Raw genomic sequence first — 16086 nt, forward strand, 5'->3', positions numbered from 1 at the left:
ATATGCAGATTTATGAACCTGCAATTACAATCCTAGTAGAGGTCTGCTTTTACCTTGTGCGAAGTATTGGACCATGGGTGTCAAAGGTTTTCTTTCAATATTCCTGCTCTAACCCTCAACTTTCAGCAGTCTTTGCAAGCCTGCACTTCAGAGGCTTCTCTCTCCATGCCTTTGCCCCATTGCAGCAGCAGACTGCTTTGTCACTCAGTGCTAGTCTCATGGGGATGTGAGGAGGTAGGTTTAGTGTTCCCGATCCATCTTCAGTGTTAAGCAGGCCCTGTATATCCAGGCCTTACGGGTGAGCTTTCACATTGTTCCTGTTCCTCCATGTTATGGTAGCCTTGTATCTGTGGCAGCCCTCGAGGGGAGGAGAGTTTCCTGCCTCTCCCCTAGTGGCAACAGACCTCTTCTTTGAATTAGTGCAGGATATTGGTCCCAAAGTCCTTCTTCCCCCTCCATCAGTAACAGTTTTTTTCTTTTCTCCCTTTCCCAGAAGCAATGGAACTTTGCCTGGGTTCTGGAATGCAAACATCTCCTCACCTTCCCCCTGAGGACTAAGGCTTTCACTTCACTCTATTGAAGCGTCCAGGAAAGTGTGTGATATTTTTTGTTTGTCCCCAAGTGGCAGCCAATCAACCTCTGCACACATGCATTTCTGTCAAGCTCTCTCCAGTCTCTCACCTGTCCCCAATATTTCTTGCATGATGATATGATTATTGTAAGATATCTTCAAAACAAAAATAATAGTAATGAATTAGTATCGAAAATAATGAACTTTAAAAACTACAAACACAGCCATCCTGAGTGACAGTCTTGTTAGGCATATATTTGAGTGCTAATCAATAAACAGGGTTAAAATATTACTGGAATCAATTTAGGAAAGGTAACAAATTGGTCCTGATTTTGCTGAAGTTGTCAGCACCCTCTAGTGGAAAGAAGACTTTGAAAAACCACTTCCTTATTGAAATAGGCTTACCTCAAATATGTTTGCACAGATGCATTATCAGTCATCAAAACTTGGCAGTTACAGAAACTAAAATTTTGAGACAGTAATAAACAATGTAGTATTTCATTTTAATGTATTAAATAATTATAAATCCTTTAATATAGTTTGTTGTCTCATTCAGAAAAGCAATACAAAACAAAACAAGAACCAAAAAAAAAAAAAAAAACACAAAAAAACCCTGAAAGCAGAACTGGGACCACAGAACAGGAACTACCCCTACCTACAATATCTCTGCTTTTCCTAGTAAAAATGAATTAAATGAGCATTTCTGTATTTAAATTTTCTTAATGAAATTTCAGATTTTTCTGTTCTCACTAAATTAATATTATTCAAATAATTGAGGAATAATATATTGAACATATGCCAAACTACCAATTGGTGCAGGGCATCAAATGGTCAGCATAAGGGTGACCTCATGCCTTTCTCTCGCTCTAATCTAAAACCAATAAGCAAACTGAAACCCTCTTCAACATTTCACATTAAGTTGGATGAGCATCTCTTCAGTAACAACAATTGTATCATAAATCTCAGTCCAAACTCTGAAATTTTAAAATTAGTAAGATCATATTATTGTGTTTATTAAAAGTTTAATACTATAAATTAAGTGAATGTCTTACTTTCTAACTTTTCACTTTGATTGATTTAATGGTACTGCAATTTTATTGATATAATAGCCCAATTCATTTAATAATTAATTTATGATGACCTTAAATTATATATAGTTTATGGGCAAAGGCCTTTGTGAAATTTCTTTTCCTTGGAATGTTTCTCATTTAACTGGCATCAAAATCTGTAGGACAATTGTTCCAGCTACTCACTTTTTCACAAGAGACAGTTCCCCTTCACATAGAGATTTTTAAAAAATAAAAACTAGATGTTTCTGAGTATGAATATATATGATAGAAAAATATTAAATTGTAAATATTTAAATTTCTTCACTCCAACTGCTGAGGAGTAAGGAGTCTCTATGTTGCTTGGCAATGAGCATTGTGTTTTTCGTAGGGGGAATCCTGGACGTGAAGAATTGGAGAGGCCAAAATTTTCTCCATGAGAAAAAAAAGATGAAAAAATACAAAGAAAAAATCCTAGAGAGGGGATGATGCAGTATGGGTGGACAGAAAAGCAAGGACAATGTAGAGGAGAGGACTGCAGTGTTCTCAAACTTTAATGTACATCAAGTTCACCTGGGAATTTAAGAGAATCATAAATTGATTATTAAATTAATATTAAAACACAGATTGCCTGGCTCCACTCCCCAGAGCTTCTGTTTAAGTAATTCTAAGACAGGGCTTAATAATTTGCACTTCTAACAGGTTCCCAGGTGATGCTATGCTGCTGGCCCAGAGACCACACTTTAAGAACCAGTATTATAAGGAATATTTAGGAAGTTTTGCTTTGGGTTGTGTGGTATAACTTTCCAGAAGATGACTCAACCCTGTTTGTCTGAGACTAGAGGATTTCCCATAACTTGCAAAGCTAAAACTAGGAAGTCTCCAGCAAGCCAGGAAGATTGGTCACCTTACAACTTATCTCCAAGATATTTTCAGTAAAGAGCTAAAATATTGGCTAAAGCTTTAGTATCAAAATTTTGTGTGTGTTTTCTTTTTAATTAATTGATGAATTAATTGATGAATTTTAAACATTTTTTTAAATTGGAATGTTGAGATTAACCTCAAGGATACTTGCATTTTGGAAGTTATCGTCTATGATTTTGGCCCAAGGTACAGCTATAGCTAGAACAAATTGGCACCAAAAAGTGAGTAAACCATCACTGTGACTATCAAGTGGTCAGTATTTTAGTTCAGTAGAAAGTGGAAAAGTACTATCCTTCTCGATAAGAAGAAGGATAGTACTTGGAATATCACTTCAAAGTGATAGTACTTACACAAATTTCTCAGTTATCAGAATTACAACATTTTGGGAAACTCACTGTTAGGGAATTTTTATGGCAGTAATAAATGCAAAATCTTAATAGCTTAAACCAATAAAGATTTATTTCTTGTACACACTACCTATCCTTAGAACTCCAAAAGAAATTGCCCATTTTGCCATAACTTGTTATATCATAATTCAAGACAAAGACAAAATAAAAAGTTTAATTGAGGATCTATGATGATAGGACCACACATTCTAATGATGACTCTTTTTCACAAAATAAAGACTTATGGAAAATGGAGAACATAAGGTGAATATTAATGGTGATTAGTTTTAAAATGTAGATCTACTAAAACATAACTTACTTCATTAAAATCCCTAGAAATGGCTATGTTAATGTGAGGTCTTGATTTAGTGGCAGACCTTGGAAAAGCATTAATAGGTTATGAGAGGGCTTCCCTGGTGACGCAGTGGTTGAGAATCTGCCTGCCAATGCAGGGGACACGGGTTCGAGCCCTGGTCTGGGAAGATCCCACATGCCGTGGAGCAACTAAGTCCGTGAGCCACAACTACTGAGCCTGTGCATCAGGAGCCTGTGCCCCGCAACAAGAGAGGCCAGGACAGTGAAAGGCCCGTGCACCGCGATGAAGAGTGGCCCCCACTTGCCGCAACTAGAGAAAGCCCTCACACAGAAATGAAGACCCAACACAGCCAAAAATAAATAAATAAATTTATTTAAAAAAAAAATAGGTTATGAGAGATGTCATAATCCCAAAGTAGACAAGTGACCACAACATCATCAATTTGCAGACAGTAAAAGTAATTCACCAACAAACTAGTGGTGTATTCTATGAAGACTTCTATTGGTCCTTTAGTGTTTCTTAGCATTCTTAAGTAATATGTTTTTCACTGATGATTATTATGTGAAAATTACTATTTAGTGGTGTGAGATAGTACCCTGGAATCTAGTTTTTCACAAAGTTCCTTAGCAGATTTTGATGCAATTAGTCTTCACCATGGAAATTTTTTAAAAAATGAAACCTCTATTTTTGACTTGGTGAATGGAAACACAAAGGAATAGAATGTAAATAAAAAGTTATTGGTAATAATGAAACATTCAGTTCAGTTTAAATTGAAGATTATTTTAAGCCATAAGTCTATGATATTATTCTATTACTTTTGGTCTGATGTTCTAATTTCATGGCTCTGCCACTAACTTCCTACATGATTTCAGGTAAACCACTTATTTTAACTTCAGCTTCTGTAAAATGAAGGCAAGTAAATTATTAATGAAACTAACACTTCTAAACCCCTTATTTCCTTAAAACTTTCCAGTTATCTTAAAGGGATGTGTGAGATATGTATAGGGATCAGATATTTAATGTAAGATCTTGGTGGCAATCATTACAGAGAGAAACGCATGGCATGAATGGCTGGCCTTGTTCTACTACCTTCAAAAAATGTCCACTATTTCGAGGGAAGGTCAGTAGTCTTTCAGGTATTGACAGGGGACCAGGACACACTAGTCCAAAATGTGGCACTTTGGCATATTGAATATTTCAAGTGTAAGGAATTTGAGAAATAGATGCGCAGGAAGGACTATCTGACCTTCCAATGAAGCAGATGATAAAACCTAGGAAGGACATTCTTACCTTCCCCTGAAGTAGGTCATAAAACCCTCACATGAGAGGTGACCTTCCTATACCCAGAAGAAAGAAGCATCGTTATTTCTGAAGACGAAGGTGAAACTGCAGAAATGCACCTCGGGGGACTCTGAGGAACTCCAGTTCTTTATGTCTCAGCAGAGAAAGAATTCAGCAAGAGGTAAAGTGATAAATAAGAAGTGATTTATTAGAATAGGACACTTGTGAGGCTTACAAGTGGGCAGGGGAGAGGGTGCCACGACCCAAGAACTTAGTGAACTAGTTTTGTAATCAAAGGAAAAGTGAGGTGGGGGAAAAGACCACCTCCTTTCTCATTCTTGAGTAGGCATCACGCTTCCATCATCAGTTCCTTCTCCACGTCAGATGGGGGAGTTTTCTTGTCCCTACATGGTCAAGCCAGGACTGTCCTGGCACAATGGAAATGAACAAAAAGGCAGTAACATACACTAAAAACGGTAAATCATCTCAGGTTTCAGTATAACGTCACCCTTTCCTTATATTTTTGTTTTTAGTTTGCCCGGAGGAGCATGTACTAGGAATCATTAACTTATTGAACTCACTGGGCAGAATATAAGTCTAATGCCACCGTTGTTTTATTATTTGGGGGGCATGTCTCATATTTCTGTTGCATGGTTTTGTTGCTAAGCAAACCTGCTTTCTCAAGTGATCATTAACTTACAGGGGTATCCAATACTTTTTTCTCTACTTGTGATCCCCTAGTGGGATTAACTATTTAATCACCCACTTTGTCCCTTTACTCTGTCCCTATCAAAGGGACACAGAGGAATCTGAATGAGCTGGCATTGCTGTTTCCTTCAGTTTAATACACTTACCTCATATTCTTTGCCCTATCATATCCTTCCATGATTTTCTGCTCTCCATCAAGTCTGGCACAAAAATGTTCAGGTTTAAACCATTCTTTGAGATCTTCACTTCCTTATGAAGGCTCCCATATCACATAAAACTTATATTAAATAAATTTGTATGCTTTTTTCTTCTCAATCTGTCTTTTGTTACAGATGTCCCAGTTGAGAACTTAGAAAAGTGTAAGCAGCTTTTGGCAGCAAGGAGCTCTCTGCAGGAGGCCCTTTTTGTCTTGACACTAACTGTAAAGCAGGCACCCCCATGTTTTACTCATCTCTGGCCCTAGCACACCTTTCAAATCTTTTGATCACGCAGTACCTTGCTAAGATGTTGGTTCTTTCCGTAGATCAAAGAAGTGGAAATGAAGAATAAGTAATTAACAGATGACCAGCTCTCTTCCCTAGCTTCCCTTTTAGTAAACTCATGAACAAACTGTGTGAACAAGATAGCATTTAAAGAAAAATCACAAGAAGTCGACAAGCCTGCACCTTAACCTGCACACAGTGGGGGATGGCGATGACTCTGACCCCCTATCTCAATGATAAAAGAGATTACTTCCTTTTTTCCCTCTAAAAACTTTAATGGCCAAGCAGAATCTTTGGAGATTCTTTTGGGGGGACACTGAGGCCACCATCTCCCCAGACTGCCACCATTCTGATTAAAAACAGCTTTCCTTTCTAGCAGCATTTCTCTCTCTCTCAAGTATTGATTTGGGGGCTGCAAGCAGCCGGACCTGAGTTCAGTAACAACAGTACAGGAAAAAGATATTTTTCTACCCCTACAGTATGTATATCATAATTGAGAAAGTCATGGGTTCTGGAGTCAGTTACTTGTAGATCATATCAACCTCTTGAAGCCTAGATCATCTGAACATGATTTCAAATAGATTAAGTACAGCATGGACTAAATAATAAAATGGGAGAGAATAGGGAAAACAAAACTATGTATCACAGTAGGATCTTGACATGATTTTATTCCAGTGGTTTTTACATGTTCTTATCCCACCACATATTCACTTCATACCCCTCTTATTAATAAGGAAATTGCAGAGACTGGATAGAGAGGCAGTCAGTTTAATTTGAGAAAGTTGCTTAAATTGGAGAGTGTGAATTAGCTTTGACCCAGAGAAAGAGTTGAACTGAAAACCCTGAGGTTTGCAACTCTAAAAATATCCTGACTCATTTTTTATTTATTCCCACCAAAGACAACAGCGATTGAGGTTATCCAAGAGATCATTTTTCTACAAAACATTGCCTGCTAGCACAAGGTAAAATTACAAAACATAATTTATCTCCAGCATTCTTCAAATACTTTCTCTCACCTCCAGCCTCCAACCCCCAATACGGGAATTGTGTGAAGTCAACGCAAACTATAAAAGTCTTCGAATTTAAATGTCTAATATGTGAAAGCCATTCTGGGGACTACAAATATAAATGATACATAGTGCCACCCATTAAGATGCTCGTGCTTATTATTCAGTAGGAAAAACAGAACGCTGCAATAGAGACGTTAAGAACAATCAAACTTACAGGCACAGAGACGCCTTCCTTAACTAAAACACCCCAATTTCTAAAGTACTGCTTTCCCCAACTCCCGTAGAGTACTGTGATCTGCCTATTCGAATGCACTATGAGTGATGATGTAAATAAATCCTCGTTCAGAGTACCAACATTTTGAAAGAGCTCTCTTTTAATCTAAAAATGACTTAGTGAAGTTCATTCAGCAGTAAAGGGTCTCTCTGGACCTTCAAGTTTTAATCTGAAACTTCCGCAACCAACGCTCCCCCTCCCACCCTCCAAAGTTGATGAAATCAAATGCCTTGGAACTGACTGTTTAGTAATTCAGATCACTTGAGAGAAAAAAATAACCTGGGCGGGGGAATGTGTAAATTTTTAGAGCTTGGGGATTGCAAACGTGGGAAAATGCTGCCACCTTCTGGTAAGAAATGGGAACAGCAGGAAAAAAGCCAACAAAGACCTTCAGGATAAGCAGCTGCTTTCATTTCAAAGCAACAAGCTGCGGAACTCTAGCGCCCTCAGATCCCCCGAGGTCTGCCCCTTCCGGCTGCTCTGACCACTCAGTGCGCCCTGCGCAACGTGATTGACAGGGCAGCGGTCCGGTGCGTTACCTAAACTCCTCTCTTGGAAAACAGTGACCCGACCCTTCCGGAAGCTCAGGGTCCGCTCTTCCCAGCATCCTTTGCCTTCCGGCTATGCTCAGTTCCCTCCGGCCAGTCCCTTCTTGCGCGCCCATTTCGAGCCCGAATGTCAAGCTCGACTTTGGGGACTTGAGAATCCCGCACATATTTTCCAGGACTAGATTCTTGGCTATGCCGGCAGGAATGGCGCAGCTGGAGGGTTACTATTTCTCGGCAGCCCTGAGCTGTACCTTTTTAGTGTCCTGCCTCCTTTTCTCTGCTTTCAGCCGGGCGCTGCGAGAGCCCTACATGGACGAGATCTTCCACCTGCCGCAGGCACAGCGCTACTGTGAGGGCCATTTCTCCCTCTCGCAGGTGGGGTCCCCAACCTGTCTGCACCCTCGAACAGGCTAGAAAGGGAAGAGCTGGCCCCAGTTCTAATTTCTCCTACCTTTATCCTTAGCTCCCTCCACTCCAAACAGGAAAGGAACTGGGTAATCTTTCGTTCCTGTCTCTGAGATCTGTAAAATATTTGCTAAATGAATGAATAAAGAGCAGATCTGTCTCCTAGCAAGAAAAGCTCTGGGAGATTAACTAATGGGGAACTGAGTTACTGCCCCTCTTTTTGGCTAATGATGAAAGCTATCCTAGTTTTTCTTTGCCAATCCCGGGATGAGAGGCATTGGACTGCTCCTAGGAAATGTTAGAAAATTTCACTTTAGCTCACCTGTCAAGCATCTCACTGTGTATTTTGGGAGTCGGATAGGAGGGGGAGGGGGGAATCTTCAGCTACTAAGAAGTGACAAGTTACATTAACCCCATCCTTGGTGTTTTTAGCAACCTTTGTTAACTGGATAAACTGGCAACCAGTGAAGTGCCAGCATGTTTGAGTATATATTTGGCTACATAGATGTGTAGATATGGATACAAAAACAGACACATTATCCTTCTCTTCTGGTGAAGTCATTGTAGAGTAGTGGTTAGAAATATAAAGTCTATAGTTAAAGACCTGATTTTAAATCTTGGCACTGTTATTTACTAGTCATGCCGCTTGGAAATTTTCTGAGTTTCAGGTTACTCATCTGAAAATGACAGTAAAATAGTATCTACTGTAGGGCTTGTTGCAGGATTATATACAGAGGATTTAGCACAATTCATGGCTCTCTACATTGTAGTTGTCATTATGGATCCTGTGCTTTAATCTCTTTAAACATTTTTTTCTCCAAATCCATCAGAGTTCCAGCGGATGATTCCAGGCTTTTTAAAACTGGAGCATTTGCAATTCAATCAGCAAATTACAGGCCCTCCAAAGAGTATATCTTGGAAAATAGAAACTGAGTTTAAGTTGTTGTCTACTGGTTGCTTGTACCTTAACAATCACAAAGCAGGTACAGGGACAAAACATAAGATAAACTTTTCTTTAGAGGAGGCATCTGATTTGCTCATTTAACTGTGACTTAGGATAACTTCCCAAAATGCCTGATTATTGGTAAAGATGACATCTCTGTGTCAGTCCTATCAGTATTACCTCTTGCTTTTGCTTTATTGTTGACCTTTTTTTTTTAAGTGGGACCCCATGATTACTACATTACCTGGCTTATACCTGCTGTCAGTTGGAGTGGTCAAACCTGCCAGTTGGATCTTTGGATGGTCGGAACACGTTGTCTGCTCCATTGGAATGCTCAGATTTGTTAATCTTCTCTTCAGTGTTGGCAACTTCTATTTACTATATTTGCTTCTCCGCAAGGTGCAACCCAGGCACAAGGTTTGTTTTCAAAATAATTTATTATATTTAAGTTTATGTACAGTCAATTCCACAATTATGGTGAATTTGTTTTATGAAATTTGGTGAAAAATGTATTTAACATTTAATATTTGTGTATCTTTTGTAAAGATAAAGCAAGTCCCCTACCCCCATTTTAGAAGATATTTGTGTTTAAATACTTGAATTACTCTTATTTATTTATAAAATCTATAAATTTTCATGAATTAAACCAGTTCAGTAAATATCTCAGTATGCTAAGCACTGAGATTACAGAGGTAAATGACACAATCTTTTTCTTATAAAACTTATATCTTCATTAGGGGAAACAGACATTACCAAGCAATTTTTTATGATTTAAGAATGCAGACCTTGGAGGTGGATTACCTGGGTTTGAATTCTATCCACTTACTAATTGTGTTACTTTGCAAGTTACCCCTTAGTGACTCCTTGTTTTCATCTGTTAAATGAGAAAAATATAGACTCTACCTCATAGGACTGTTCTGAAGAGTAGAAGAGCTTAATAAATGGAAGGTGCTTAGAATATTGCCAGGTGTATAGTAAGGAATCAATAAATATTAATTATAATAGTTACTTTTAACTTAAAGGGATGATTTCAATAGTGTAAATTATGAGAGAGCAATAGCTATAAAACGCTATGAGGATACAGAGAAGGAGCAGAGGAGCACTTGTTGCACCCTGACTGGGAGGGAGAGGTGTGGGTGGCATTGGGTAAGGCTTCACAGAGAAGATGGTACCTGAGCTGAATCTTGATGACAGATAGGACTGTAGGATGGGAATGAATCCTGACAGGATTAACAGCATAAGCAAAAGTAGAAAGGCACTGAACAACAAGATGCAGGGAATTGCTATTTGGAATTATAAGGTTATAAAGTACAGGGACGTGAGGCTGCAGAAGACTGTAGAAGAAGGTAGGGGAGAAGTCACGAATATCTTTTTATGTCATGGAAAGCATTTTAAACTTTATCTAATAGGTGATGGACAGCCCTTAATTTTAATCAAGGTAATGGCATGGTCTGGCTTGATGATTTAGATTAACTGGATGATAGAATTCAAGGAGATAAGAATACTTTCAAATTCTGCCTGAGACTATCAGCCCAAAAGAAGATGTTTAAAACTTTAGACTAGGCCCACTATTTTCAGGAAGATCCCTGTAATTTCATCATAAAATAATAAGATCATTGTGTATGGTGGTATAAATGTTATATACATATTTATATTCTCTTTAGTGCACAGTTTTGAAGGGATATCTTTAAAAGAAATTGGTGATGATGGCTAAGTGAATGCTTATGGAAGGCACGAAGATAAGCTCACTGAAATGGAACCACCTGCACTGTGTCCCATTTGTCTCCATGTTCCCCATAGAACTGAGGTCATTGTCTTGCACGCAATAACTCCTTAACTATTTGTTGAATGATTCAAAGTATTTTAGGCTTTGACACACACATGTATTGTCTTACTGGTTTCCAAACTGCTAAGTGTAACTAAAAAGTATCAGAAAGTGCCCTTATAAATACATACTGTGTTTTTGCAAAGCCAAAAATAACATTAATGTTGAATAATTTTTTTAAATAAGACTCAGGCAGTTTTTTGTTTTTTAGTTCATTAGCTCAGCAGAAACAGCCTATTTGTTTTATTGTGAACTGTGTTTTCTCTTCTTGTAGGCTGCCTCAAGTATCCAGAGAATCTTGTCAACATTAACATTAGCAGTATTTCCCACACTCTATTTTTTTAACTTCCTTTATTATACAGAAGCAGGATCCATGTTTTTTACTCTTTTTGCCTACTTGATGTGTCTATATGGAAATCATAAAACTTCAGCCTTGCTTGGATTTTGTGGCTTCATGTTTCGTCAAACAAATATCGTCTGGGCTATCTTCTGTGCAGGAAACGTCATTGCACAAAAGTTGACTGAAGCTTGGAAAACTGAACTACAAAAGAAGAAAGAAGAGAGGCTTCCCTCTATTAAAGGACCATTTTCAGAATTCAGGAAAATTCTTCAGTTCCTTTTGGCTTATTCCATGTCCTTTAAGAACTTGAGTATGCTTTTCCTTTTGACTTGGCCCTACATCCTTCTAATGTTTCTGTTTTGTGCTTTTGTGGTAGTTAATGGTGGAATTGTTATTGGTGACCGGAGTAGTCATGAAGCCTGCCTACACTTTCCTCAGCTATTCTACTTTTTCTCTTTTACTCTCTTTTTTTCCTTTCCTCACCTACTGTCTCTTAAGAAAATCAGGTCTTTTCTTTGCTTAGTTTGGAAACGGAGAATTCAGTTTTTTGTGATTACTTTAGTCTCCATATTTTTAGTTTGGAAATTTACTTACGCTCATAAATACTTGCTAGCAGATAATAGGCATTATACATTCTATGTGTGGAAAAGAGTTTTTCAAAGATATGAAATTGTGAAATATTTGTTAGTTCCAGTTTATATATTTGCTGGTTGGAGTATCGCTGACTCATTGAAATCAAAGTCGATATTCTGGAATTTAATGTTTTTCATATGCTTATTCACCATTATAGTACCTCAGAAACTGCTAGAATTTCGTTACTTCATTTTACCCTATGTTATTTATAGGCTTAACATACCTCTGCCACCTACATCCAGACTTGTTTGTGAGCTGGGTTGCTATGCAGTTGTGAATTTCCTAACTTTTTATATCTTTCTGAATAAGACTTTTCAGTGGCCAAATAGTCAGGACATTCAGAGGTTTATGTGGTAATATCAGAAATATCTTGAACTCTAAAAATAGACTTATTATTTAGACTATTTCCATAATGAAAACTAAGTAGAAATTTTGAAATTTCTTTTAGGCACCATGGTGTTCCGCAGATCACATCAGATTTTTTGTGCTTTAAATATCAGAAATATGTATTTTAAATATATATATATGTGAAATATGTATATATATATATATATATATACATATATATATGTGTATATATATGTATATATATATATTTATGACCCAAGGAAGTTAAATGATAAAGAAGTGAGAAAAGTTTAAGACTTGCTCCATAAGCCTGAATAATGATGGGAAAGTAAAATTATTCATAGCTATCTCATGATATTTCTTTGATACTGTTGGCCACTCAGAAAGCTTGGAAACTTTTTTGTATACAAGTTTATTTATTAATTCTCTTCAGAAAAAGTAGCAAAGTCTTTGAAAAATATTTACAAATGATTAGGTAATATTATTGATTGAAAATTTGTTTAACATTTTAGTAAATATAATTTCAATCATAGGGTAAAATAGACTCACATAGATAGCAAATGTTATAAAATAGAGGCTCTTCTGTGTTTATCTAGGAATCAAGTTGTTGATTTTTGTTAAAAATCTAGAAATGATGAAGTCCTTTCACTGTTCCTAATATGAAATAGATCATGGGCAAAGATAAATTGTGTTGATGATAATACCTTTTAAAAGGGATTTTCTTTCTGAAATACGCTACTCTATCAGTTTCCTTTGGCTGCCATAACAAATTACCACAAATTTGGTGGCTTAAAAAAAATTTCAGAATTCTGGGGGCTAGAAGCCTAAAATTAAGATGTCAGCAATGTTAGTTGCTTTTGGAGGCTGTAAAAGAGAATCCATTCCATGCTTCTCTCCTACCTTCTGCAGTCCGTGGTGTTCCTTGGTTTATAGATGTATCACTCCAGTATCTGCCTTTGTCTTCACATGACCTTCCTCTCATCCTCTTTCTCTTACAAGGACAAGGTCTTTGGATTTAGGGCCCATCCTAATCCAGGATAATTGCGTATCCAGATCTTTAACTTAATTATGTCTACAAAGACTCTTTTTCCATATAAGGTCATATTTACAGGTTCCAAGTTGACCTATCCTTTTGTGGGGCACTTTTCAACCCACCAAAGTTACCAAAGGAGATTTTACAATAAATTTCATAAAATTTGTAGGAAATAATTTTTTGCTGAGATAGTTTAAATAAAATTGCATATTTTCAGAGAGGTTAAAAACAAGTGATTTGCAGGGTCACATAATTATAAAACTAAAAGTAACTGGTATTTGATTCCATTATCCAAAAAACATTAGAATTTAAAGGAAGTTTAGAAATTATTTGATCTAGTCTTATTTTGTAGATTAGGGAACAAATGCTTGGGTAGGATTTGGGGGGATTAATTTTGGATTCTGTGTCTGCTATTTGGAGTACATTCATTGGGTTGTCATTACCTTACAGAGAAGTATTATTTGGATATGCTAACGTTGACATGTAAACTTAGAACTGTGACTAGAATTCATTTTTTAATCCAGTTTTACATTTGTAAACTTTTCAGTAACTGTATGAACTGTCTTAAGTGTTGGATTATGCTTTCTCTGGGTTTTAAATAATGAGTGGATTTGGAAGGTACTGTTCATTTGCAAATATAAAATTATGCACAGGTAAAAATACAAGTGTAGTCTTGAGTAATAAATGCAAAGTCTTTGGTTGTACACACTCTTTGGAGCCAAGCTGTACTCTGTTTAGTGCTTAGGAAGCAGATTGACTCTTTAGTTATAACAGTGACTATAGGACAAATGTTTTTACCAAAACTTTTTTTTAATTAGACAAGAAAGCACACTCAAATAATTATTTTATAATGGAGATATGAAGTCAAAATTCTCCCCAAAATGTGCAATTTAGGAAAAACAAACTTCTTATCTGATACCATTGGTGCAAGGCTTTTGTTTTTTAGGCATATTTCTGAGACAAAAAAAAAAACTTTTTCTCTCTAGTCTGGCAAGAAGGAGGAAACTATTCTACTCCATGGATTAAAGGAACCATTGTTCTAATTCATTTTTAAGTGTTGAGTCCCTGCCCTTTTAAGAGATCTTTTGGAATGCTGTGAATTAAAAGATGCTCTACAGAGCTGCTTTTAGAAACATCCTGAAGTTATAAGTGTTTTGAATATTTTTCAAGAGTTACCAAATAGATACGTTTGACATTTTTTTTTTAAATTAGACTTAACTGAATTTCTTGATTAGAAGGTAATTCTTAAAAAAAAAAAAAAAAAAAAAAAACAGGTATTGATAAGCTAGAGACCCTGTGGGGCCTTGCAGTTATTGTTATTGAAGTCTGTAAATGGGGTTATTTTAAAGAATATCACAAAAAGATTTGGTCCATAAGTTTTTTAGGCCCAGTAATACATCTTTTTGAACTTTTTCTACCTTATATGAAATTCTGTAGATACAGAGTATTATCTTTATATAGCATTAGGAAGGTTCCAATGTGTTGTGTTTCCTCACATATTATTTATATTTTCTTTTAGTGGATACGTAGAAATCTTTTCTAATGCATCTATGTGTGTAAATTATTTGGAAATAATGATATAGTCATTCCTCAGTTTAAGCATAGCATGTCATTTTGGCAAGAGAAATTATGTTAGCTTTCTGGTCTCTTCCTCCTTCTTCTTAAAGTTATTTCAGGAATGTGATTAGCCTGTCACAACGTACCTTAATAAAAATGGCTTAATTCAGTTTATTTCTAATAAATAAATAATGTAGTGTATTTCTAGTTTGAATTCAGCCGCCACTGGGCTTGACATTTTTTTTCTTTATAATTGTCTGACGACCAGGAAAGGAGAAGAAAAGAGATACTCAAATTTTATCTGTACCCTCTAAATAGTGGACTATTATTTTAGGCTCACTTTCAAGTAAAATATTTCTATAAAGAAATCAATTCAAGTTCATTAGGTTAGAGAGCATTTATTATTTTAAAAATAATTAGAATTTCATTAAAAAGTAAAACAAGAAAGAAGCATCATGCAAATAATATGAATAAGTTTTTTTAATAGAAATTTAAATATGACTTAGGAACCATGGACTAGAAAAAGCATAGGAGTTCTGTATTTGATTGTGGTTTTGGAATCAATAAGGCAAGTGGTTTAATCTTTGGTCCTCCCTTCAAATGAGAATAGTATTTGTCTTAAGTCAGTGCCGTCTAGCCTTATTTCAAAAAGAATTCAACCCCTGCTGTATATCCATAAAGTTCATAAATATGTCATATAATAAATATTGAGTAAATGTATGCTGAATGAAGTTTTTTTAGTATGGAATGAAGTGAACATCCTAGAAGAAGTATGATATATAACCATAAACTACTTTCAGGAAATAAATCACATATTTGATAATGAGACATTCTAACCCTTTTGTGCCTAAGTTTCCTGACCTAGTTTTAAATTTTTTAATTTACTGTAGTGTTTAGTACTTACACACGTATTTACTTGAAAATATGTGTTGTTTTTATAATAGGATGTGATTTCAAAACTATTGCTGTTTATTTAAAATAAGAAAAATAAGTTACTATCGACCATTATAATAGCAGCAGAATTCTTGATCATTATCAAACTTTTAAGGGCAAAGAGATTTCAACCAATTATGAATAGTTCATGTTGTTTTACTTACGCTGCATTTTGCTACTTTAAGGATAACTGTTATTTAGGGTACTTTTTAATGTATTTAAATGTTGATAGCAAGACAGCATTTCCAATATACTAAAACCTGTATAGCTGAGAAAATTATTAAAAATGGATAAATGGAGGATATATTTGTTAACACGTATTCCTAAATCCAACACTAAATTCTTTACTATTTGGAAATTATTTCTAGGATAAGAAATTTTGTCACCGTGAAGTAATCCAAAATATCCTTATATTGTGCTTTTAAAAAAATGAGCATTTGATGAATTTAATGTTAATTTAATTTGAACTCTGCACCATCAGACCAATAGAGATACTGTATTTTTCTGATGAGAAAAATATTAC

The 16086-nt window shown here is 36.0% G+C and overlaps 1 protein-coding gene across 1 annotated transcript in view; it reads left to right on the forward strand.

The window, feature by feature from the left end:
• Positions 1-15350, forward strand: part of LOC309609952 (dol-P-Glc:Glc(2)Man(9)GlcNAc(2)-PP-Dol alpha-1,2-glucosyltransferase) — a 48440-nt gene extending 33090 nt beyond the window's left edge. The window contains exons 2-4 of the mRNA XM_082352214.1: positions 3501-7921; positions 9114-9311; positions 10994-15350. Coding sequence (XP_082208340.1) covers positions 7622-7921; positions 9114-9311; positions 10994-12049 — 1554 coding nt within the window. The 5' untranslated portion in view covers positions 3501-7621 and the 3' untranslated portion in view covers positions 12050-15350. The remainder of the gene's footprint in view (positions 1-3500; positions 7922-9113; positions 9312-10993) is intronic.
• Positions 15351-16086: the final 736 nt, after the last annotated feature.

The sequence above is a fragment of the Balaenoptera borealis genome, assembly GCF_965194805.1.
Source record: "Balaenoptera borealis genome assembly, chromosome: 13".
In the NCBI taxonomy this organism is placed as follows: Eukaryota; Metazoa; Chordata; class Mammalia; order Artiodactyla; family Balaenopteridae; genus Balaenoptera; species Balaenoptera borealis.